Source organism: Pleurodeles waltl, chromosome 3_1 (genome assembly GCF_031143425.1).
Source record: "Pleurodeles waltl isolate 20211129_DDA chromosome 3_1, aPleWal1.hap1.20221129, whole genome shotgun sequence".
Taxonomy (NCBI): domain Eukaryota; kingdom Metazoa; phylum Chordata; class Amphibia; order Caudata; family Salamandridae; genus Pleurodeles; species Pleurodeles waltl.
In genome coordinates this window covers 938,537,733-938,565,264 of record NC_090440.1, presented here as the reverse complement: position 1 = coordinate 938,565,264, position 27,532 = coordinate 938,537,733, and the positions used below count along the sequence as shown (strand labels likewise).

General features: G+C 44.8%; 1 protein-coding gene across 1 annotated transcript in view; it reads right to left on the bottom strand.

The window, feature by feature from the left end:
• Positions 1–27,532, bottom strand: part of IFNLR1 (interferon lambda receptor 1) — a 265,360-nt gene that overhangs the window by 71,946 nt on the left and 165,882 nt on the right. Inside the window, exon 4 of the mRNA XM_069223952.1 lies at positions 12,181–12,329. Within this exon, the coding sequence (XP_069080053.1) occupies positions 12,181–12,329 (149 nt within the window). The remainder of the gene's footprint in view (positions 1–12,180; positions 12,330–27,532) is intronic.

Sequence of the window (27,532 nt, the reverse complement as noted above, 5' to 3'; positions counted from 1 at the left end):
GCTAAACTCTAAACTGCCAAACGTCTGTCCCCTTCGTCCCCGCCCTTGGGGAGGAGCCGGGCTTCGTCCTTGGAGCGTGTTGCTCTAGTTAACCCTTTCCTGCCTCACCAGTTCCTTCAGGGTTACTGCTCCTTTATAATTTCACTATGGAACTTGACAGCTCACCTCTGAGGCCAGATTCGGATGAGGATGAGGAATATTTCAAGCAGGATTTAAATAATTTTATTCAATCCTCAGTAAAGCATGCCTTAAAAGCATCAATGGATAAAATGTCTAAAAACATTGAAAAATCAGTCATGTCCATGGTGTCCAATTCTATGGCCCATTCTGCGGGGGAAGGCAGAAAACGCAAAATAATTACTATTAAATCAAGTAAAGGCGCACAAGCAGAAAGTGAGCTTGCCTCACACCAGAATGAGGACTTGGTTCCTCCCAGGCCTCCTACGAAGGAGGGGAATTCCACCAAAAAACCGGCATCATTGCTGAAATGCAAATCAAAAAGTAAACACATTCCTGCGCCAAAAAAGATTGTTATCTCAAAAATTTTGGACACGGATGATGAGGACATGGATGACTTATCCCAATCTGATAATCCTGATGATACGTTTTCCCCATGCTCTCCTCCTCCAAAACGTATCAAACTTTCTTCTTCTGGCCCCTCCACCAGTGTAGTAGATTCAGAGGGGATTCCCATGTTCGACCCGTCGTTGATTCATCATCCCAATTCAACCGAGTGGCTCCCGTTGGACCATGTGGGGGAATATACTGTATTTCTTCCCGGTTGCGTCTACCCCTAGACAAGCAGACGCGCTCCAAATTAAAATCCGAGTGTCCTAGACCTTCGTTGGACTCTAACATTACTGTTACTCCAGTTATTGATGAGTCTCTCATCACGTTTTTTACCAAATTCGGTAAAGATCCCCGTAAGGGGGTAGACAAGGCCTTGACCACGTGCCAGGATAAACTCCTGGACGTTGTCGGCCCTTTAGCAAGAATCTTCGACTTAGATGAATCAGCGAGATTGGAGGATTCCCCAATTGACCCCGTGGACCTTTCCCTTTGGATTCAAAGAGCCTTTTGCCTTTTGGGCAATGCGAACTCGGCGATTATTCACGAGAGACGCAAGGGTCTCCTTCTTAGAATGGACCCCAAACTAGCTAACCTAGCTACTCTAGATCCCGGCATCCAGGCTGATGGCAAACTCTTTGGAGATTCATTTATCAAGGACCTTAGTCGTTTCGTTTCTACCTTCTCCTCCCTGGACAAGGCCCAACAATCTTTAAAAAAGGTTTTTAACCAACGGGTTTTTGCCCGGGCCGGTAGAGGCAGGAGCCGCTTTACCGGCCGCGCATACCGGAATCAAGGCTCAAGAGGCTACCCCAACTCCTTCGGGTCCTATCCCCAAGAGTTTAGACCCCACTTTTACCCCCAAAGATCAAGGGGTTTCCGCAATCGTGGACAACGCCTCTCCAGGATGCCCAATAACCAAGGTAAGCCAACTTTCTGGCCCTCCCGTGGGAGGGCGACTTCGTTTTTTCCTTCAGAAATGGAAGTCAATTACTTCAGACCCATGGGTCCTCTCCACTATTCAGGGATATCATATCGAACTCCTCTATCCCCCTCACCAGTCCTCTCTCCCACCATTTCACAAATTATCTCTCGAAATGTCCTCTCTCATTTCTTTAGAAGTTCAATCCCTACTAAACAAAAACGCCATCCACTCTTGCACTCCAGATCCTACCGGCTTCCTCAGCTCCATTTTCCTCGTCCACAAAAAGAACAAGAAACTAAGACCAGTAATCAACCTAAAAGCATTCAACCAATTTGTTGTCTATCGACACTTCAAGATGGAAACCATCATCCACCTCAGGGATATTTTGCTCCAATTCGATTGGTTAGTCAGGCTAGACTTGCAAGACGCATACCTGACAATTCCTATTCATCCTTCTCACAGAAAATATTTACAATTCCTTTGGGATTCAAAAACTTATCACTTTTCCTCTCTTCCTTTCGGTCTATCGTCGGCACCTTGGTGCTTCACAAAACTTTTGAAACCAGTCGTGGCCTACCTTCCATCTCTGGGTATCAGATTTATTATCTATCTCGACGATATCCTTATCATGCACCAAAGCAAGTCTTCTCTTCTATCTCATCTCCAGATAACTTCCACTCTCCTCACAGATCTCGGTTTCCTCATAAATCACAAAAAATCTGCGGTGATTCCTTTACAGCAAATAGAATTCCTGGGCTTCCAGATAGACTCTGTATTGGCCTCTCTTTTCCTTCCTCATGCCAAAGTCTCCGCAATCAAAAAGGAGCTAGTTCTGACACTCCAAAAAGATTCTATTTCCCTCAGAGCTCTTGCAAGAGTCGTCGGCCTTCTCTCCTCTTCAATACAGGCCATTTTTCCAGGTCCACTTCACTACCACGCCCTCCAACATCTAAAACTCCTTCATCTCCGCAAGGTTTGGCCTTTTCCGACCTGGTGTCGCTAGATCAAGAATCTCAAATGGAGATTCAATGGTGGATATCCCATTTAGAAGCTTGGAACGGCAGATCCATCTTCCCCTCAGTGCCCGATCTTGTATTAGAATCAGATGCAAGTCTCACGGGCTGGGGCGCCCGCTGTGGTTCGATATCGACTGGAGGTATATGGTCCGCAGAGGAGTCCAGATTGCACATAAATTGTTTAGAGCTTCTTGCAGGCTCCTTTGCAATCAAAAGTTTTACAAAAACCAGAGCAAGATGTTCCATCCTACTCCGTATGGACAACATTTCTGCGGTTCGTTATATCAACCACTTAGGAGGCACAAGGTCCAGACCCCTGGCGCTTCTTGCCAAGAGCCTCTGGGACTTTTGTCTGACCCACAAATTTTCTCTCTTGGCCGAATATCTTCCAGGCTCCCTGAATTCCAACGCAGACTGGCACTCGCGCCATCTCACGGATTCCAGCGACTGGAAACTACATCCCTCAGTTTTTCTTCAAATCAAAAGAAAATGGGGTCCTTTACAAATAGATCTCTTTGCATCCAGGCTCAACACTCAACTGCCACATTTCTTCAGTTGGCGTCCGGATCCTCTAGCCATAGCTACGGATGCTTTCCTCCAAGATTGGTCCACGACCTTCAACTATGCTTTCCCTCCTTTCATTCTAATCAACAGGGTTTTAAATCAGGTCCGACGCCAAAAGGCGTCCCTGGTTATGGTAGTGCCTTTCTGGCAATCACAAGCCTGGTTTCCACCCCTCCTCGAGCTAACGGTGGAGTTTCCAATCTTACTCCCGATGTTTCCGTCCCTTCTCTTGGATCCTTTTGGACGTCCCCACAATCTCATTCTCAACAATTCTCTAACCCTGACAGCTTGGAACATTTCCGGCCTTCCCAACAATCCTTCTCTATTTCGTCGGAAGCTTCAGAGTTCATCAATAATGCATGGGCGCCAGGCACAAGGCGAGCCTACCGATCAGCTTGGTCTCTTTGGTCAGGCTGGTGTGTGGGAAAACGTGCCAATCCCTTTTCAACAGATCTAAATTTAATTATCAATTTTCTAGCTGCCCAGGCGGGTATGGGTAAATCCTATCGGACAATAAACCTTTATAGATCTGCTATATCCATGAATCACGTGAATATTGATGGCAAACCAATCGGAAGCCACCCTTTAATATGCCGTCTTCTGAAAGGTGTGAAACTATCGAGACCTCCAACTGCCAAATATTCCCATATCTGGGATGTTTCTCTAGTGTTAAATTTTCTCCTCTCCTGGCCAGACAATTCAAACCTATCTCTTAAAATGCTCTCTGCCAAGCTTACTATGTTGCTGTGTTTGATTTCTATCAAAAGAGTGTCGGACGTTAGGTCTTTGGACGTGTCTGCCCGTCAATTTCTACCCTCAGGTGTTTTGTTCCATATTTCTAAACGCACCAAAACTAACTTACATTCTGTCTTCTACCCTTTCTTCCCTGACAAACCAAAACTGTGCGTAGGTCTTTGTTTAAAGGAATATGAAAAAAGAACTGGCGACCTGAGAACGTCCTCTTCCAATCAATTGTTGATCTCTTTTCGCAAACCACACAATCCAGTGTCTTCTGCAACTTTGGCTCGTTGGGTTAAATGGATAATGTCCCTGGCGGGGATTGATACCTCTATTTTCGGAGCCCACTCTTCCAGGGGAGCGATGGCCTCCAAAGCCTTCGCCCTGGGGTCCAGTTTAGAGGACATTCTCAGGTCCGCAGATTGGTCTTACGACAATGTTTTCAAAACTTTTTATTGTAAACCTGTTAAAAATGCATCTTCTTTGGTTATTGACAAGCTTTAAACTCGCATAATAGAGCCTCCGGTCTTGACATAAAATGTAGATTTTCCTAGTCATCTATGACGGAAAGTCCTAATTTTATTAAAGACACGGAGGCGAATATTATCCCACCGCAGTACTTTTATTAACATGCACTTTCTGTCTCCCTCCCAGCGACTCCTGCATTGCCTCCAGCTTCCGGATAACGCCACTGGCTCCATCCTATCCGTCTTCAAAAAGAAACCTACGGACTTCTGCTGCCAACTTCCTCAGGATTATCTTCCTTCTTCAATGGCCTCTAGCTTCATCGCTGTGGTCCAAGACTTTTGTTCTGTCTCCTTGGCTTTGGCAATCGTTGGTCTGATTTTCCCATTGTTTTATGACTCCATTTGACTAGCTCGCTCAAGAAAAGAGGGCTGCTTGCAGTCAAGGGTATACTCTATGGTTGAGGGTTCCTTCTGATTGGCCTATCCTAGTTCCTGTTTTTGCTCCCATTGGACAGCCTGTTGCTATTCCTCTTGGGAGCTGTAGTTCTTGACTGCTGCTATCTAAAATAAAGTAAGAAAAGAACGCATAATATTCGCCTCCGTGTCTTTAATAAAATTAAGACTTTCCGTCATAAATTACTAGGAAAATCTACATTATGAAGCAAGCAGAGGCAAATTATGCAGCATGTGATAGTATTTTATTATTTTGTCATTTTTGCACTTGTTAACAGACTCTGGTCTTAGGCTACACCTCATTAGTATCAGGCTAACACCTAAATATAGCAACAAGCAAAAGAAAGGTTACCAGTCAACTTTTGCAAAGGGGCCTTCCAATGTGCAGCAACTCGTGTCACTGTGTTTTTAGTAACTTTTGAACCGTTTTTGAATTAGAAGATTTTTTTGCTCAAATTTGCAGATTATTTAGCAGAAGATGGATTTTGTGGCAAATGAGGCAAATACATTAATTATGTGAAAAACACTGCAGCGCACCAACGCATAATTCCAGTGGCCCTGTTGATAGCCAACTAAGCCATCAGCAATACAATGTTCGTATCATTGCATTAGCATAAATCTGCACACATTTCACAATGTTACAGGAAAATACAGCGAGTGCACACCATGCCAATAAAAGTGTGTGTAAAAGGCCCTAAATAGCAAGGGGTAGTTTGACTATTGCAGTGTTTAGATGGCATATTGTATTCTAGGCTGTCAGATATCTGAGTAATGGCAGCATTTCATGGGCGCAGTATCCTTACTCTGATATGTGGGTTAGGCTAGGGGAGGTGGATGGTTCTACATCATCGTCTTCAGCAGCGTGGAATAGACAGGTACATAGCAGACCTTGAATATCTTTGGGTCTCAAGGAAGGGAGTGGTAGTTCAGCATATATTGTAATCTGTGTTAAAGAGGACAAGTTATCTCAGTCAGTCTTCTGACGTGTATCATAAATGGTTCATAGTGAATGTTCCATTTCTCACAGCACTCCTCCAAGTGATGTAGGGGTGGCAGACGGTGCACAGGTCTGGGAATAGGGGTTTGGAGGTTCAGTGTGCAAGTTCACCCAGCCTTGCATGAGGTTATAAAATTCAGTTCACAGTTCTTAATGTAAGGGATAATCTACCCCTTGCTGTACATTAACAGAAGTTTCATAACCATATAGAGGAACAAGGCCAAAATTGAGTTCATTAGGTTGAAGTCTACCAGACCAATCAGCGGTCTGGTTTGCTAAAGACATTTAGGGGATATTTGGAAAGCTTCCCTAGTTATGCATTCTGCCAATTGCTTACCATTGGCTTTGTGGTTTGTAACCCACATTTGCTTCATTTCTATTTGCTATCTGTATTTGTTATAGACTGTCCAGTTTGAGTTTGTCCCTCCCTTGGATCATCTCTTGTTTACTGTATCCTTCTACCAGTGTTCTATTTCTGTAAACAGCCTTCTTGATCTTATCTTGCCACATTTGCTGTGGTTTCAAAGACCAAGGTCAAATGACAGGCTCTGTCTTCCCATGGAGCTTGGCGTTTATCTTTCTCTGGCTTCCAAGTGAAAGGATTTATATGATAATCATCCTGGCTACAGGGGGTGTGTTGCAGGAAGGCTGGAGAATGCTATTTGATTCTAACACTCAACAAAATGTAAATGACTGTTAATTAAATTTGCAGATATTTAAGAATATGTGTGGTGGAAACAAATATTAAAATATGATCAAAACAAATCAATACACTAGGTAATGACATTTCCACACATTAACATTTATGCTCTATGTACTTTGAGCAGTAAAACTGTATGTCTGTGCAAATGTAATGGTCATTTCAATTGAAGATGTGTTGTCTGTAATGGCAGTACGCTACCACACCATGCATACCATACTCTATACCAGTCCAATCCACCCTACACCACTCCATGCCACTGCACTCTACCCTTCACCACTCCACTCTGCACCACTTCACTCTACTCTGAAACAATCTACTTTAGGCCACTGCACTCTACGTCACTCTTCTCCACTCGGTGCTATTTTATGCCACTGTGCTCTACGCCAATGCAATTTATGCTGTACCACTCCACTCTATGCCACTTTACCCTGCACCACTCTACACTATGCCACTACAATATATGCTATCCCACTCTAACCAATGCACACTACACCACTGCACTCTATACCAATGTACTCTTAACCACTTTACTCAAAACCAATGCACTCTATGCCACTGAACTCTCTGCTACTCTACTTTGCACCACTGCACTCTATGCCATTCTATTCTACTCTACACCACTCCATTCTAGAGCACTTAACTCTACTCCGTAACCATCTACTGTACACCACTGCACTCAACGCAACTACACACTATGCTAATCCACTCCAATCTACCCTGCACCCCTCCAATCTACCCTGCAACACTCCAGTCTAGTTAGCGACACTCTGCTCTGCACCACTCTACGCTGCTGCACTCTACATCACTATACTCTCCTCTGTACCACTCTACTCTTCACAACTATACTGTACTCTGCAGCACCCTACTCTATGCCACTGCACTCTATGCCACTTTATTCTACTCTGCACCACTGCATTCTATGCCACTGCTTTCTACATCACTCTACACTGCAGCACTCTATGACCCTCTACTCTGCAACACTGCACACTATGCAAATCTATTCTGCTCTGCATCACTCTACGCAACTGCACTCCACACCAATGCATTTTATGCCACTTGATTCTACACCACTGTCCTTTACAACACTCTGCCCTGCAACACTGCATTCTTTGCCACTCAACTCTACGTCACTCTACTCTTCACCACTGCACTCTACTCTACACTGCTAAACTCTATGCCACTCTACTGCACTCTGCACCAGTGCACTCTATGCTACTGCACACTACTCTGCATCACTGCATTCTTCCCACTGTGCCCTGCTCCACTCTGTGCAGTGCCATTCCACTCTGTGCCCCTCTCCTCTTCACCACTCCAACCTACTGCGCTGTACTCTAAACAAGTGCACTCTGCACCAATGCACTCTACACCACTTTACTCAAAACCAATGCACTCTATGCCAACTACTCTGTACTACTGCACTCTATGCCACTTCACTCCAGACCACTCTACTTCACTCTACGACATGACACTCCTTGATACTACACTCTAACAGTCTACTCAATTAAACTCTACTCCACTCTGTGCCACTGTACGACACTTTACTCCACTCTGTGCCTCTCTACGCAATTCACTCTAAGCCACTTCATGTCATTTTACTTCACTCCATTCTATGACCCACTTCTGCACTCTGTGCCACTCCACTATATGCTACTTCAATCTACAATAGTCTACTCCACTCTACGCCACTCCACTCTACAAGACTTTATGCCACTCCACTATACGACAATGTCCTATGCTCAACGACACTCAACTATCTATGCCACTCCATGTTACTTCAGTACACTCAACGCCACTCCACTCCATCTTCTTTATGCCTCTCCACTCTACAACACTCTGCCACTCTACTCCACTCTATGACACTACTCCACTTTATAACACTCTACTCACTCTGTGACACTCTACACCACACCAGTTGATTACACTCCATGGCACACCATTCTCCTTTACGCCATTAACTTTTAGCCATGCTGAACAGTAGCCACATTAGTGTGCACATGGCTAAAACACATTGTCAAAGCCAATAGCTCTTGCATAGGTGAGACCTATTGGCTTTGCAAATGCCTGTTTATAAGGTATGGAACTCCGAGATGACTTGTAATATCCTTATCAGGAATGCTCTGGGAATACTTTATTCCATATATTACATGGTTACACCATCAACTTTCCAACACATTACTTAAAACCTTAGTGCATAGCTTTTGTCATTTTAAGCTACTAAAATAGAGCAGAAGAGAGAAAAGCAACATTCCATGTGTTGCATTAAACAGCTGCATTAATTATCCTCCATGACCTGATCTGCCATTCACCTTGGCTGCTGGCTCTGACAGAAGGCATTGTGACATTAGAACTCAACTGTAATAACATTATAATTGTTGAGTTCTGACGTCTTTTCATTATGATCGGTGACTTGGCGCGTTACAAGTAACCGATTATAAAGAAATTACAGACTAGGGTTCATACAGGTATTACAGAATCCCATGTATTATATAGCTTGTAACATCAAGAGCTTCTTTAGTGTAAAGGCTCCCAGTTTTGACTGATGTGGAGCTGAGCTGCCCAAGATCACTTAGAGGAGTAAAAAGTGTTATTAGAACTACCCTTTCAGAGCACAGTTTACAATAGTTGCACCTGATCGCTTTTGGTTTCTCCAGTGCGATTTCAGTTTGCATGAGGTGAGGGACATGATTAGTGCAGGGCACAAAGCGCTTATTCTTACTTTTTTCCCTCCTACCTTTATTTGCTTGGTGCATAAAGATGCAAGGTTAATCAACGTGTTATTTTACATTTGGTCTAATTATTTTGTGAATATAAATAACAATAAAACATATTTTCAAACTGTGACAATATGCCTTCCTGTCTCCCTATTTCAAGTCCAAACTATAGGACGGTGTACATTTATAAGAGCCTGCAGTTTGTAAACAACAGGCGATTTGTATAGGATCAATAGAAAAGCCCCCAAGCCTGTCCCTGTCCCCCCAGAAATGCATTGTCTCCTACTCCACTGATCACAAGCGCCATACAATGAAACTCGGAGTTTTCCAAACTTGCGCATGGGGTACTTGAAATGTAACTTGCACATCTTGCCTCCGCTCGATAACCTGTGAAAATGTTCACATAAAGCTGGGACATTCTTGAGTTGGGCATGCCACTGTTTGACAAAATATCAGTTGCTTCGAGGTTTGTGAGGATAAGGCGCAGTCTGCCTTCTGGAATGTGTAAACAGCAAAGTTACAGCCTATTTTTTTAATGAGCTGAAAACAAAGGGCGCATGCTTTGTTTTCTGTCAAAGAAACATAAAAAAATTGCACTGTTTGATATTTTTTTACCTCATCCATTATTATTTTTCTGTGAATATGTCTAATCCACGATGCCCAAACTTATCCCGCCTTCATAGTGGGTCATCGCAGCCACAATACCAGCGGCCACTGCATGGCTAAGCACTATGGCCATTAATTTACATTCTGAGGGGGCTGACTCAGGCCCTCATTACAACCCTGGCGGTCAACAGGCTGGTGGTGCAATCCTGCTAATTACAACCGCGGAGGAAGCGCCGCGGTCGCACTGCCAGAACCGGCGGTTTACTGCCACGTTGGTCCCGGCGGTTGTAATCCCCCAGGCAGCGCTGCTACCAGCGCTGCACAGGGGAGTACGAGTCCCACTCCCAAAGGCTGGTGGAAAGGGGAGTCGCGGGGCCCCTGGGGGCCCCTGCACTGCCCATGCCAGAGGCATGCCACGGCTCCATGAAGCTTTTCACTGTATGCATAGCAGACAGTGAAAAGCGCTACGGGTGCAACTGCACCCGTCGCACCGCCGCAACACCGCCAGCTACATTTGGAGTCGGCTCCCGTGTTGCGCCCGATATCCCAGCTGGGCTGGCGGGGATCTCGTAATGGCCACCGCTGGAGTGCGGCCGCATTGGCAGCCGCACAGCAGTTACAACTTGACGGGTGGCGGTTGCCGCCTGCCAATGTTGTAATGAGGGCCTCAGTCTTTTACCCTTCTTAGGTGGATAAAATAAGTTCAGTTGGGTCACAGTAAACTTCTTTCATGCTGTACCAAGAAACTCTCCAGTGAATCTGACTTGACAGACATGCCTTATGATCCGGTATGTGCTCACTACAGAACATGTGCCCACTAACATGTACCGCACGCTACCTTACAACAGCACACATTATGACAGAACTCTGAATATACACCCAGTACAACCCGAAAACGCAGTCAACAGGTTAAGAGCCTCTGCAATTGCACTTGCTGCTTAAGACGCGTCAGGCCCACAAAACTGCCAGAAGCAATGTGACGTAGCCCTCCTACCAAAAACCTGCAATTATTATATTTTAAATTTCCTTTAGAGGTGGCGCTGTAACAAATACATTGTTGGCAGTCCTAGTGTAACACTGGTTTTGTTATTAACAAATGTGGTCCTACCACCTATTAGGACATGGAATACAAATATGTATTTAAGATTGTATCTGAGGTGACTCTTCCCCATATTGTGAGTCAATGTGCTTTACCGGTAATAAACTAAAGCTAGAATGGCTTTTGATAAACCAGTTTCAAGGTAAACAAGAGTTTCTTCAACAGTCGCAGAATGACTCTGATACTAGAAAAAAGTAGAAGGGGTAAAAGTTATTAATGTTAAAATATAGTAAGTGAAGTGGGTGATGCAATTAACCCTATAAAGTGGACTGGTTTGTTGTCTTATGTGTATTCTGATCTCAGGGCACATCTCCATTGAGAACATTATGTCACTACTCTCTTGTAATAACTTATGACAAGTTAGTAGTGACATCCCACCACACTTACTATCTAGCCGCAATCTCAACCATGGAGGAGGCAACCATGTTAAAACAGAAAAGCAGCCTATGGGTGGGTAAAGAGAGTGTAGATGCTTTTGCTCGCCCTGCTGCTTCACTCAGCCTGTCAGTTACAGGGCAGGCTGGCTGCACACCCCAGTGCAGGCTGAGTTGGGTCCTGCAGTTTGAAAGACGCTGCCCACAGAGCTTGCAAAAAAAACAGTCACTGGTAGGGCCTACATGTAAAATGGTGGGGTGGTGAAAGTGGTATTCTATTGGAATTAGCATGGCAGATTTAAATTTATGTGGAGAGAAAAGTCCAGTTATGAATTTACAATGATAATAGCACTAACTCAAGCAAACGTGAGACCTATTGCATTGCAAATGTTTGTTTGTTTTCTGCCTCATTTATATTAACAGTGACATTTTCTAATACACAGATTCTATATTGACGAGCAAACATTTCAACATAAAAGACATTTCCGAAGAACCACTCTTGGATCTTAGGAAACTGTGGAGAATCATTTTTAATTCTTGAATTAAATCAAGTACGAAACTGCTGATGCCACCTGTACGGACACCACAACGTGATTTGATTAACCAGTGCTTAATTTGTGTTTCTTGTTTCCGGTGCAGGGCACCAGCACTTATTTTTTAGGGCTGCACTTATTTTTCTGCCACAAGCATTTACTGCGAGCAAAAGACACATATGAGGAAGACAGAGAAAGAGGAAAACAAAAGTGTCACAATAGGAGAAAACAGAAAGCTGTAAGAGTGAGCTGAAGGGGCAGGGAGTGGCTGTAAATGGATTGAAGAGGCCCGAGATGGCTTCAGGATTACGCTGCCTCAGTATTCTTTGTTTGCACATTTAATTGCATCAGCCGCATGTTTAAGGGAGGCCTTTGTTCACCAGCACGTTCTTATTCACAAATTAAGCATTGGATCTAACCGACTTACCTTGAATTCTTTCCCGATTTCCCAACGTGTCCATTCATATTTTATTCCTAGCCAGGTCAGCATTTTGCAGGATTGTGGGCGAACAATGGCGTGGATGATCATGTGTTTTTCTGACACATTTACGTGTAGCTGAGGAGGACCCATTTCCACTGCAGAGATAGATTAATTAAATATTTAAGTGGTTAAAATCTTGTTGGTGTTAGTAACAGGGCAGCGGATAAAATGTTCACAACTTACTACAAGGCGTGTCAAATTTCTGAGTTTACTCAGGCAAACATAAACCAGTCATGAGTAATATGGCTGGCTTCAGGGAAACAAGGCTCTGCTTAACGGTTTAGGTCTTATTGGGGCTTTTCAGGATAAGCCTAAACCGTTCAAAACAGTACGGCTGAAAATCGTCAAATCAGTTGGAACCATTGGTAATTACATTCAATCATTTTATACTTAATCTGCACCATTACAGATAGGGGCCAATCATATGCAAATTAGTCTTGTATACACTCTAAAAGCAACAATTGTAGCGGAGCTGCTAGTCTTGCCCGCTCTGAAAGAGCACATACACACAACCCAAGATGTGTTTTGGTACTGCTGGGCTTGAGTCTCTAGGACACCTGAAACTATTATACATATGTCCGGACATTCTTGTGTCACACAGTGATTCATTTAGACACCATAATGTGATTAATAGTAGTGGCAGGGGCAGCTCCTCCATTAAGCTGCCCCCCGCGCCAGCAGCTGCAAAACCTTTACAAGAAAATGATAATAAACTGTGTTTATTATTGTTTTCTTGTAAAGGGGCAGGGGCATTGGGAGTAACGAGCACTGAGGGGAGTGAACAGAGCACTCCCCTCAGTGCCCATGTATGCTCGTCCGTCCGTCTCGGGCCAGCCAAACACAAATGCGTAGTAGGCTCTCTCCAGCCCAGCAACACAGTTGCCGGGCTGGAGAGAGCCTGCACAGGCTCCCAGAGTTGCCGGGCTGGAGAGAGCCTGCACAGGCTCCCAGTCTGCCTGGGAGAACCCTTGCTGGGTGCTCCCAGCCAATCCTAACACTGCTTTGAGCAGCGTCAGGTCTGGTCACAGGGCAGGCTGGGAGCCTGTGCCTGCAGCCTGGAGCGACGAGGGATGGGGGAACATGGTCAAGACTGATTTACATATGGCTGGGTCCAAACTGGGGTGGTATGGTGAGCAAAAGAACGATGGATTAAACCCAGATCTGTGACTGGAGGTGAGTGTTTGAAAAGTTTCAACACTCCGTCCATCATCCTTTTGTGTTGCTAAAGTTGCCCTAAGTGGGAAGGGTATGCCGAGACGTGGGTCCCTTGCTCACTGTGCCACTGGATTCAAGCTAGCCTAGCTGATGAAGGGTGATACCCTGAAACCGGTCATAGGATCCTTGTTTCCGGCCCAGGGACCTGGCTTGGCAGTTCGGTATGGACTGTTCCCATGTCCCATGGGGAACAGGTTCAAGACTGATATGCATATGGCTGGGTCCAAACTGGGTTGGCATAATGAGCAAAAGAATGATGGATTAAACCCAGATCTGTGACTGGGGGTGAGTGTTTGAAAAGTTTCAATCCATCATCCTTTTGTGTTGCTAAAGCGGCGTGGTGGCAACGGAAGAGGTATGTTTTTATTTATTTATTTTTTATTGAATGTTATCCCCCACGAGCGCTGCACCCCCCCTACCACTTTAGAGAGCAGTGAGTCGCGAATGAGTAGTGGTATCTATAGGTTAAAAATGATGTAATGGAATGTGTCCAGAGAATTTGGCAGTGGTTTGTATTGAGTGGAGTATCCATACCAATTTTTTACTGATTGTTGATGCCGTCTGGTTGTGAAATTGTAAGATAGTGAAGGAAGCATTAGCTGATGCCAGAAGAGTAATCAGTGTTCTAAAAGTGAATGTGCATAGTGTGAAAAGTGAGCACAGAACAACTGAGCACTGGGTAAAGTCAGTGAACAGCAAAAGAAGACCTAATGGTGGTAATAATAATAGTAAGGAGGTGACCCTTTTAAAAACAAAAGACCCTCCGGAATCCCCACAACCCGAACGTTATTCCTGCGGGACCTCCCTTCTGTGTCCTTCTGGGACCTTAATCCGTGATTCCAGAACCTTATCTCACTCGGTAAGTGCTTGTATTGTAGTGTCTATGGTGAGGACTTTTGGTTGCAGTGAGTCAAGTGCTTGTTCTGTTGCATTTACCTTGTTTGCAAGTTTCCGGTGGTCTGCGAATAACAGTTTAAGGTCGGATGCCAGAATATCTATTTTAGATTCTAGCGAGGACCTGGTTTGTGCAATGGTGGATAGCACCGCGTTAGCTCCGTCTCCAAAGAAGCCTGTCGCACTCCCTGGTCCTGCAGTGTCATCATTGTGGAGGATGTTACTTGCCCACAGGGAGTCGCTTGACAGTCAGTTGTCTGGGTTTTCCCCATCTTGCTCACTGTGGTCACTGCACCACTGTCAAGAGGGGTCCGCAGTGCTAGTCCACACTCTGCAGCTTAGTCCGTCTCTTCCCTGCTTGTGGTGCCTGAGGGCTGGCTCTTTCCGAAAGGCCGCAGGGGCCAGTTCACACAATCACTCCCTCACCAGTAGTCACTTGGGAAATCACAGTGGCTGTTCCTATGGGTCAGGGAATAGCAATATCTTAGCACTTAACTCAGGCCAATAATTGTCTCCTATTGTAATGCCTATAGTGGTACTGTCTCGCTGTCTGCCGTGGTTTGAGTTTACAAGTATATATGATAATCAGGCTTTAGGCCTAAGACCACAGACAGCCAGTTTATATGTGCAGACTACCAGGTGTGACATACTAGACAATGGCCTTGTAGCTTTTCTTATATTGTGAGATCTATCTGCAAAGTTCACCACTATTGACAACCCTCTTACTATTTTTGTGAGATGAGGATAAAATAGTTAAACTCTCATTGCGCCAACATGGTGCCCCAGAACAAGACGATCAGTTCTTGTATGAGGCATAACGAGTGCCCTGTGAGTGAGTACCTAAGGGTCGCTGCCTTCCACTGTGTTGGGTAGCATTTTTATTGAACCTGTTCACTGGTAGGACTTAGGTGGAACCGAAACCCACAAACAACATGAAACAAGATCAATGTACAGTTCGAATCATTGCATACACTGTCAGACGTTACCAGTACTGCACATGCTAAAATTAGTCTCACTAATTCATTGCTCCTGTCATTCATAATACACTCCTTTTGTTGAATGCACCCTTCCATCATTATTAAAACTAGGAGATGGAACATAAGTTGGTTATTTTTTCTGCATTGGAATTATAAGGCAAAGAGTGAAAGTATCATGGAGTTTTGCAATTAAAAAATTTGGAATTCCTTACACTATGGACTCTAGAACAATCCAGGATGTGTAGGTTGAGAAGTGAGTGACTAATAACTCGTTGAACCTTGGGGGATGAAGATGAAATAGGAATTACTCCGTGCATAGAAACTTCGAAGAACAAGGTTTTTTTTGTTCACATACCTTTCCTGCAGGCAACAAAATTTGTATTTCTGACTGGATTACATAATTGGCAGTGATCGCTTATGGTTCTCTATAAATGGGCGCATATACAAACGACGTTGTTGCATCTTCCAGCAAATATATCAGTATTTAGTCTCCAATTTGGCATTCCCTGATGGATGATCGTAGAACACTACAGTTATGAAACTGAAAGTTATTTACTGCAGTGCTCAGATAACGGGCACTTTTGGAATACATTTTTGTAAATGTAAACATTTGCAAAATAACGCAGCGACACAGCCACATTCACTTCCCTCCAAGACCACATCTCACCGGTCTTGAGACATTGAAATTGGCACATAGATATGAATAGTTATGAGTTATGAACAGCTACATTTTAAAACAGGAACGATTCTAATTGAAGGTATGTATCGTTGACAGTAGTTGCATGTTACTTGTTTAAGGCCACTGTTTGAGGTACCGTTGCATTAGATACTAGTACCTTGACTACAACTAGGTTAACAAGGTAGCTTTTTAAATCAATTTACCAAAACCTCTGTCCCACGTCTTTAACCTTTCTTATTTAGTTACATGTTTAATTAAACCTAGAGTATTGCTAGCTGTGATCCTAGCCCTCTGTTAAATTATGTTTTATGACTAAATGTTACATAACCCTAATGACAACCCTTATGTGAAACTAAAATATGAGCCCTCATTATGAGATTGGCGGCAAATGCCGCCTACTGCCACGGTGACGGACGCTAACATACCGTCGCCGTGGCTACCGACCGTCTATGCCATTATGACAGTAGCCGGAATTCTGCTAGAAGGCTGGCGGAATTCCTGCGACGGTCATGGCAGCGGACAGTGGTAAGGTGGCACTGCTGCAAGCAGCAGCGTTACGCCAGCAAAACACCGCCTACCGTATCATGGCGGTGTTTTGCTGGCAGATGCTGCTGATGGCAGCAGCACCGTGTCCTTTGTCCTGCCGGAGGACCCCCTGCAAGCAGGTAATTCGGGTTCTCCAACAGGAGAAGGGGGGTGTTGTGTGCATGTGTAGAGGTGTGTGTGACTGTGTTTGAATGCGTGCATGCGTGTATAATGTGTGTGTGCATGAGTTGGTGTGTGTGTTGTGTGAGTGCGAGTGTGCCTGGATTTATGTTTGTGAGTTTTGCAGTGAGTGTGTATGTATGTATTCATGCGTGGGTGAATGTGTGTATGCATGTGTGTATGGGTGTGTATGTATGTGCGTGCATGTGTGTATATGTGGGGAGGGTGGAGGAGAAGTGGGAGGGTGGAGGAGGAGTCTGGGAGGGGGATTGGGGTGAGGGAGACCCCTAGCAGTGCCAGGCATGGAATTTCCTGGCACTGATAGTGCCTATCGCCATGGTTTCCGTGGCTGTACAGAAACCACGGAAACCATGGCAGTGGGCGGGGTCAAAACGCCATGGCGGTCGGTGTGTTGACTTGGCAGTTTGGCTTTGGCCAAACCGCCAATTCAAAATAGTGGAGGTAGGTGCCGCCAACCTGTTGGCGGTAATACCTCCACTATAGCACTGACCGCCGGGGTCTTAATGACCCCTATAGTTTATTAAGTGCAGTGCGTAACCTTATTATAGATTCCAATGCTCATTCTAACCTTTCTCCTTATTTATTTTCTTTTATTTAAATCCATTACATGCATAGTAAAATAATCAGAGCTTTGAGAAATTGGGTAATTGGTTAAGGGAGGTGCTCACCAATCCCAAGCAACAACCACAGTCATTGTCAGGGTGAACCACAAAAGTAACTAAATTAACCTGTGCGGAACCATCTTGTAGCTTGGCACAAAAGCAGTCAGGATTAACTTAGAGGCACTATGTAAAGTATTTGTGCAGCACACAAGCTGTAATAAAGTGAAAATACAACACAAGAAAAATCCCACCCCAATTTAGAAAAATAGAGTCAAATGTAATAAATACAATGGGACAAAAATCAAATCAATAGAACTGGATATATTATGGAGATGGGTGGTGAGCTCCGCTCCACTGGCGGGGTTAACAGAGTTTTTGAACTTCGGCAGTCTGCTTGAAGTGCGGAGTTCGGCAAAAAGCTCCCCTAGCCCGGCAGCAGAGCAGAGCTCACCGGTGTGCAAACTGCGCTGTGGCTGTGTGACCCATAACTGGGCTGCACTTTACCCTTGGCCCAAAATGAAGACAACATTTGCTCTATGACAGGCAAGGAGATCCATAGCTAGGGCTTTGCTTTCTGCCTGTTGATGTGGAGCTGCTGCAAGTTACTGCTGAGGCGCTGCACCTGTGCCAGCTCCAGAACCAGACCTCCCTCCTTTCACTGTCCTCAGCAGCCTGGGAGCAGGGGGAAGAGAGAGGCAGAGAGCCAGGCCACTGGCAGTGGGGACTGTGGACCCAGACAGCATTCAGACCCTCGTTTCGCTTTCTCTTCTATGTGCACATGGGGCCTGGCACTGGGCATGGACAGGATTTGCATACGAGGGAGGTCTGTACTTGGAAAAAAGGAAACTTGTAGTCTGAGCTCCACTTGAAAAAAACCTGTTCCTGGGAAAGGAGGTGGTGTTATAGGGTACGGTGCAGAGGCCAGCAGGAAGAGCTAGAGACCGGGGGAGAATCAGCTGCTGAGTGGTAGACTAGCAACCCCGGCCACATGAAGATGTGTGCGGCCTGAGAGAGTGCCTTAGAGCCCAGTGGCACGCATGGGTAGGCACTTTGTGAAAATACCAGGCTGCTGGTGGTGAGCTGGTTTGCTGCTGCTAGTCGTGGGCCCTAAAGAAAGGGTGGTCTGAGCCTTTGTGTTATTGGAGAGGAAGCGATTGCAAGGCTGGTGCAAGACACGGGGTGTGCTTGGCCCCCATTAGCAAGTTTGTGAAGGAGGGCCGTTGGTGAAAAGAAGTAGGTTTGGTTGAGAACAGAAGGCTCCAGGTAGGTGGGCTATATCAGCACAAGAGGCCTGAAATGGCAGCTTTCACTGCCTACAGCCATAGATACCACCATGAATATTCCTGATCTCGGCAGCCAAGCAGGCCTGGTTAGCACTTGGATGGGAGACCCCCAGGGAATACCAGATGCTGTAGGCATTTTGCCTCTTGCGGACAGTAGGTGGTCCTCGTCTGGAGCTCTTTTACAAAGCTTCCTCTCTGGTTTCACTTTTCATTTTTTTATTTCTTCTACTCTGTTTTCCTCTCTTAAAAAAATAAATGAAAAAAATGTAATAACACCAAAATACAAGTGGCCCCTAACTTTCCAAAGGAAAATTGGGAATTGGTCTGCACCTTACACTCAGCCAAAAATATTTGCCCTACGACAGGCAAAGGGAACCCTAGCTAAGGTTTTACTTTCTGCTGGTTGGTGTGGAGTTCCTGCAAGCTGCTAATGAGGTGCTGCACCGGTGCCAGCTCCAGACCCAGGCCTCCCTCCTTTCACTGTCCTCAGCAGCCCAGAAGTAGAGGCAGAGAGAGGCAGAGAGGCAGGGTGGACCCTGGAATCAGACAGCCTTCAGATCCTCGTTTTGCTTTCTCTACTATGTGCACACGGGGGCTGGCACTGGGCATGGACAGGATTTGCATTTGAGGGGGGTCTGTGGCTGTGCTAGTAAATAAAGAAGCAGGCAGAGCTCCACTGAAAAGAAAGGCAAGTTTGTTGTTTTCCGTGGAGCTCAGAATGCAAGATTCATTTCTTCCAAGCACAGCCCCCGGCACATATGCAAATAAATAATGTCAAGGCCCATTGCCTCCAACCCAGTGCCCATAGACGAGAAACTAAAACAAGGTTCTCGTCTATTGGCACTGGGTGCGGGGTCACTGGGCCTGGACATCATTTATTTGCATATGTCATGTAGGGAAGGTGGGAATCTGCCGCACGCAGAACTCCGTGGAATTTTGCAGCGTTTTTAGCTAACTCCATGGAATGCTGCGGAGTAGAACTCCGTGAGGTCCGTCTACCCTTAGATATATACAGTTTCAAAGTTTTAAGTAGGTGGAGTGCCTAAAAGCAAAATGGGCCACTAGCATTCATCTGCTCATGCTGTACACCAGGTGAAAGTCACAAGTTCAGACCGACTGCGATGGATCACAGGACGGATACATGGATCAGGTTAGTCCCTCTAAAAAAGTTATCTTCTCAAAGTCCAGAACAAAAAGTACAATTCTCATTAGAGAGGCCACAAGGAGCAGGGATAGCATCATGGATGGTTGTTGCTCTAGCACAAAGAGCTGCCGGGGTATTATGGACAGTTGCTGCTGCAGCGCGAAGATCCTGTTGGACGTCAAAGATGGTCGTTGCTGATGCTCTGCGTTGGCAGTCATTGCTAGCTGGCAGTGATGAAGCGCAAAGCTGCAGATCTTGTGTTGCTGGTCATTGCTGTAGTAAGATGAGTTAGATTCACCAGAGCTTCACGTTGACGGTCATTGCAGACTGCAAAATCAAGGCATGAATGGCTTTTTTCTCGTTCCCGAAGAGCACAAAACATCAGGATTTCTCTGTTTTCTTCAGAGGAATGCACTCTGATGGGGTGGTGCCTCTTGGGGATGAGGGACTCAATCTAGCTGAGGCCAGAAGGACTCAGTCATGTTCAGTTCCAGGCAGGTTCAGTTGCAGCAGGTTAGCTGGGGGGTTGCAGGGAGGCCTCTGGAGCGCAGAGCAGGAGGTCAGCCAGCTGACACTTGGAGTTACTCAGGTAACCTGGGATGAACAGAGGATGTCCAATCTTCCTTCTCAGAGAGCAGGGTAGGCCCCGGGCAGCAACGTAGTCCTCTGGGAGCAGGGCAGTACTTCCTCTGTAGTGTACAAAGGTCCAAGAGAGTACTCAAGAGCAGGTCTGATGGTCCATATTTATGTCTGGTGCCAACTTTGAAGTCGGAGAAACTTTCAGACTTCTTCCCGCATCTGGAATTTCCTTGCCCTGCCCAGGCAAGAAGGGGTTTAAGGTGACAATAGCCTGGTGTCAAGTTCTGTAATGTAAGTCCCATCCTGACAACACCTAGTACCCCTTTGTCTTATAGACTGGGACAAATACACAAATGCCAAATGCCAACTATACCCAGTCATGTGACCCAGGACACAGAATGCAGGCACCAAAGATTAGGACAAGAAAATGCCAACTTCCTTTAAGTGGCATTTTTAGAACTGTAACTTTACCATTAAAGAAGGTCTTAAATTACAATTCATTTGAGACCAAACTTGACATTTCTACTTGTTCTAAATGAAAAGTTAGCAATTAAATTTAATAGGGTGACTTGATGTTATCTTAAATACAATACACTCTGCGTTATGGGTTGTTAAAGGGCTACCCCAGCCATGACATATATGTATTAAAAATGGAGGTTTAGGCCTGGCAAAAGGTTTATTTTGCCAGGTACAATGGCATTTCAAAACTGCACACAGGCTGCAATGACATGCCTGAGACATGTTTGTAAAGGCTACTTTAGTGGGTGGTACAATGAGTGCTGCAGACTTACTAGTAACATTTAATTTACAGGCCTGGGTACATGTAGTACCACTTTACTAAGGAATTATAAGGTTTCTGACCTGGGATGGATATGGTGGATCAATGTTTTAATCTTTATCTTTAAACTAGGAAATATGTGTTGGCAAAATGGGGGGTACTTCACTTGGCATTTATGAATCTTTTAAGTGTGTTTGATCTGGTAAATTGTGCTAAATTACGGGATAGAATGGAGCAATTAGGGATGGAAAAACTGTTAACCTTGATAAGACAAATGCATTTGGAAACTGTTGCAAGAGTATGTTATGGGCCCTTAGGTGAATCTACCTCTCTAATTAGAACTCAGAGACGTGTGTCAGGTATGCATATTGGCTCCCTTTCTTTTTTGCTTTACACAAATAATGTTAGTAATTTTTTAATGGCTGAGAGGAAAGACATACCTAAGATGTAGACATGTTTAATCCCCATCTATCTATATACTGACAATGTAGTCCGTATATCGAGAACAGCCACTGTCCTCCAACTTTTGTTGGCATTTTTTAATCCTTTATCGACAGTTTGGACCTAAAAGGTTAATTTTATTAAGTCGTTTAATATGACTAGTGGACCTTCTAAGACAACAAAAGGTCAAATCAGTTGGGGGGTGCCAGCTAGAAAGAGGAAGAATTTTAATATTTTTTTTCAAAACTTTAGTTATAATAGGTAGCATGACAGGCATGTTGTACATCAGCCATATAACCCAGACACATGTGAGGTGGTGATAATGAGCATAACAGATATGACAGGCATATTGTACAACAGTCATAAGACACAGACATCTGCTAAGTGGTATTAATGGAGAATATTCAAGGCAGTGAGTAACAAACAATAACAAAAAAATAGTATAAACAGTGGCAGCTGTGGCAATGTAGATCAGATTTGTGGTGAGGAGTAGTAGCATCTGGTGCAGTTGTATCAACCTGTGGGAGCAAGAGGGCCACCTCTCTCTCTCTTCATGTTTAAAGTGGACCAAGGTGCCCCCAACTCAGTTCCAGGTTATTGTGTGGTCCAGTTTAAGCCGTTCCCCCAACCATTCCTCATTAGATACACTCCATTCCCTTTCTCAGACACACTCTGCCTCCACTTTTTTGTGGCAGGCCAAGTTATCTATCCTCAGGCATTAGCCCTAGGGGAGCCATTGCGGCTCACCAAGGGTGGCATAGTGCTGGTTCAGTTAATATCAGTTGGCTAACCACCTCTTTCCACATTTCCAGGTCTCTCTCAGCGTTCTCATCGGTTCTGACCACACATAATCTTGTCTCTTGCCAGGGCTCATTTTTAAAAATTCCCCTGCCACTTGTCTATCAGAGGCAGTGCAGGCACCATTCACTGAATTGCTATGCGCCACCTAGCCAATAGTAATCCCAGAGATGCGAAGAGCATGCAAATATTTACCTCGGTCCGCAGGATCAGAAGAAGACGAAGTAGGCAATTGACTGGGTGTCGTCTCTAAACGAATGGCAGTGATGCCCCTGTGCTCTTCCAGGACTGCATGCCAATAATCCTCAAGCAGTGGGCAGCTCCAGGTCATGTATAGAAACATTGCCGGGCTGGAATTGCATCTTGGGAACCCTTCGTGGCATGCAGGGAAGAATCTATGCCTCTGGGGAGTGAGGTATGTGCGGTGCAGATAATTCAATTGCATCCGTTTACATCTTGCATTGCTCTCAACCTACCTAACCTGCATGCATGCCCTGCCCCACTCCCAGGCTGTCAAGGGGTCACCAGGGTCAGCATCACACAATTGATATATCCGTATTGTGTCAGTGCATCAGTCTAGCTTGAGTACCGTATGCAGGGGCAAGATCACAGCCCTGCTGGAATTCATTTCCAAGATAAGTCACCGCACCTGCAACTCCTGTACTTCTGCCGGAATGCAGATTCTAGTTCCTGGATCATGCAAGAGATTATTGCGTATTGTAGGAATTGACCCAGAGCAAGACCAAAGTTTTCCTTGGCTTCCGCAAAGGAGATAAAGGCATTGCCCTGATACAGATTCCCCAACAACTGGCATCCCCACTCTTTCAACTGGCCAATAATCATCACCATGTGCATCCTCTGGAGCGGCCCAACCATCAAAGAGGTAGCTGCCTGGCGTACGGCTGGCGTCAGAATACACCACCTATTGCTACATCCCATTCTGCCATAACTTGTTGCACAATGTGTGGGCAGTTCACAGAGTTTCTAGTGCCTCCCAGAAGCTGTAGGGGGAGATCTGACCCATCTATCAATACTCCCAGCAGTCCTTTCTCCCAATCTGAGATATCCTTGCACCAAAGCTCTGCGTATTGCAGAAGACTTGCTCGGTAATAGAGGTGCAAATCTGGCACCTCCAACCTTCCTTTGTCAAGGTCCAGCTTTGGGACAGCAAGTTTCACTCGACTTGATTTCCCTTCTCATCCTAGAATGAACAGAAGGGGATTAAGTGCAGCAAAGGTAGTGAAGGAATAGTGCAGAAAGTATTCTGGAGCATAGACTGGCACAGTGGGAGTAGTACAATTTTGCTCAGAGCCACGCGTCCCATGACAGAGAGTGACAGGGTATTCCAAAAGACAATTGAGGATTGTAGTCCATGCAACACCCTCTCCACAATAAATGAACTTCATATTGCTGCTCTGGTGTATGAGCCACTTGAATCCCCAGGTATCAGAAGGCATTCATCCCTCCAGAAAGCACCCACATCCGGTACGGCTTCCCTGGCTACGCCCTCCCGTGCCACTAGGGGGAACACAACAGTCCTCTGTGTGTTCATGTGGCGACCAGACATGACACCAAAGGTGTTCATCATCTGTATGAGGAAAGGAACCGCTATTCCAGACTGAAGTAGGTATACAAGAGTGTCATCCGCATGCATTGACATAATGTGTGTGCTGTGGCGATTGGGATGCCTGTGGCCACCAAGTAGGTCTGAAGACCAAGTAGCTCCACAGTCAGGGCAAAGAGCAATGGGGTCAATGGGCATCTCTGTCTCTCGCTATCTCCAATAGATCAGAAATGATACTCCTGGTATGCACTCTGGCCAACAGTGCTTCATATAAAAGTCACCCCCAGCACATGAAACATTGACCAAAGCTCATCCAGTGCACCAGAGATACTCCCTACTTAGGGAATCAAAGGCCTTTTCAATGTTGAGCACCACGAGGGCCCCCGCCATCTCTTTTCCCATGACCAAGTGCACAACACGGGATAAACGCCTTAAATTCATGTGTGTGCCCCTACCTGGTATGAAACCACTTTGATATTTGTTATAACTGGCATCATTGGTGTGGTTTTCCCTAACATTTGGCCCTCTGACCTGTTTTTCTGATTCATTTTTGCTGGCGTTTGGGAATCTGTGCACTCTGCTACTGCTGACCAATGCTAAAGTGCAGGTGCTTTGCACTCTAAAAAACAGTAATGTTAACTTCTCCACAACTGTCATATTTACTTTAACTGTAAGTCCATAATAAAGCGCAGTACCCCCAGGTCCTGTAAATTAAATGTTACTTCTGGGCCTGCAGCACTATTGAACCATCGATTTATGTAATCCCTCAAACACGTCTCAGGCCTGCCCTTGCAAAGCCTGTGTGTGCAGTTTTAAATGCTCTTTCGACCCGGCAAAATAAACATTTTGCCATGCCCAACCCTTCCTTTTTAATACATATCAGTCAACCATAGGGTAGGCCGTGGAAAACTCAAAAGGCAGAGTGCAATGTATTTAGAAAGTTGGACATGTACTTTTAAGTTTTACATGTGCTAGTAGTAAAACAAAACTCCTGCATTTTTTTCACTCCTGCAAGGCCTCACTCTCCTATATGATAACATAGGAGTTGCCTTACTACGTGTTATACATATTTTCCAAATAGAAAGAGATAACCAGTTCAGGTTTGGTGTCTCTGGAATCCAAATTTTAAATCCTAATGTATGGTGAAGTCGGATTTTAAATTGCAATTTGAAAAAATGCCACTTTTAGGAAGTCAGTATTTTCTTACCTTAGCCATTTAGAGCCTGTAGCCTGCTTCTGGTCACATAACTGGGTGTAGTTGAGAATTGAGCTTTGTGTATTCCTCCTAGACAGCCACACACATTAGGGAGCGTAGGTATGCCTGGATGGGCCATCACTTGCAGAATGGGTGGGAGGAGCTGGGCACAGTCCCACTTACAACTAAACAGGCTGTGTTCTTCCGCCACACAAAGGGCTGTATACCCTTTGCAGTTAGTCTGGAGCCACGACAGGGGAGACTTCAAAGGGAAAGTTTCTAAAAGCTTTTATCCCACTTCAAAGGCACAAATGGGTATAAATCTCAGACACCATCACTTCAGTAAACTTCTGGACCTCCGGGTACTCTGCCAGGAAGAAAAATGTCTGTGCTGCTACAAGAACTGCCACTCTAGTGAACTGCTGCTCCAAAGGAACTGCTGCCCTGCTGTGCTTACCTGTTCCCTGCTGCCCTCCTGCCTGGCAAAGAAGAACTGGACCTGAAACTTCATCTTAATTCTACGAAACCCAAAGTGACTCGAAGGGGAATTTGAAGCTCCTGGTGGACTGCCAACACAAATCTCCAGCCCGCTGGCCTGGGATGCCTGATCTGCATCGATCACCATATGCAACACTCTGCTTGTTCCCTGTGACCATCTCCAATGCAAACTGAACTCTTGGCACAAAACTTGAGACCTTCAGTGGGACTAATCTGGGATTGTATATGACCCATGCTCCATCGTGGTCAGCCAGAACTTTTAAATTTCTGCTTTTAGACACTATTTTACACTTTATTCTTTAAAAATCCAGACTCAGAGTCTACAGACTAGATTTTGTCATTTCGGTCTTTTTTTATTTAATAAATGCAGCTGTAGTTGTTTTTAACTTAGTACGGGATACTTTTTGTTTAATTTTTAATTTTTTTTACACTTTCAAGTGTTGCACAAATACTTTACACTTTGCCTCTCAGTTAAGCCTGACTGCGTAGCTGCCAAGCTACCAACGAGGTTGAGCACAGGTTAATTTGATGTTTACCTGTACTTATCCTGAGAAGGGTTGTAGTTCCTGCTTGTACAGGATTCATATCACATTCAACCAGTAACCCAATTCCTTACAATTACTTTTTGTTGTAAACAAAATGTGAAACAGCTATAGATTACAATATGAAGCAATGGATAAAACATGTTTCCTCCTTGCCAACGATAATTAGGTACTCTGCTATTTGCACATCTGCTGGGATGGAACCTTCTTTAAATGTTATTTTGAATTGCATTGATTAAATGTATTTGACTTGTTTTAGATTGAGAACGGTACACTTTATGGTAGATTTTCCTTTGAAGAACACAATTTATATTTGCCACGTGTCTATACAATGGTATATCCACTCAAAGTACATGTCATTTCATGTTGTTTTGCACTTTATACTCGATTCCATGATCTTAATATTTGGTCTCTATTCTATGTCAAATGAACATCAGACACTCTAGGCCTACGATTTTATTCTTACAACTAGGTATGCCAGCAACCTGTTAGGCTGTTTCACACTTTAAAAAAAATGCAATTATAATTAGGAAACTTCATGAATCATGAACCTGGAGTTGTGCAAACTATTTACAGATGTATTGTACGTTTTCCCCCACGTATTATCAATTCCTATTTTAGTGGCTGATGTGTCATTACATTTAGGGATAGTGCCATGAGAGAGGAGTTTCATTCGTAACATGTATTTCCTTGAACGTCTGTGTGCATATTTTACATTATTTGTATCTTATTTTTCTGATCTTTTAATATTTTGAATGAAGTATGGAAATGTGAATGTATATTTTTTAATCTTTTATAGCTTTTTAAGCCGACTAAAGAATATTAACTAACTGACTGATTTATAAGTAAATTAATTGAGACAATTGCACGTAAATCAATCTCATCATGTTTAAAAGAGAGAACGCAAGCACTTTAGCATGGTTAGCGTTAGTAAGGAGCACATAGTCCTAAAAGCCAAAAATATGGGTTAGAAAACGGGAAGGGGGAAGGCAAAAGGTTTTGGGGTGACGCTGCAGAGAGGGCCATGTCCAACAATAGCCATAATGGAAATCGCAACGCTATCCCTAATTCATTTAAATTAAACTTAATTAAATTAATACTGCCAACCTAACCCTAATACTAAACATAGACTTAGGCGGTCATTCCTAGCCAAGCGGGAACCACCAGAAGACCGTACCGCGGTCAAAAGACCACGGTGGTCATTCTGAGTTTCCCGCTGGGCTGGCGGGCGACCGCCAGAAGGCCGCCCGCCCGCCCAGCGGGAAACCCCCTTCCACGAGGATGCCGGCTGCGAATGGAGCCGGCGGAGTCGAAGGGGTGCGACGGGTGCAGTTGCACCCGTCGCGATTTTCAGTGTTTGCCACGCAGACACTGAAAATCTAT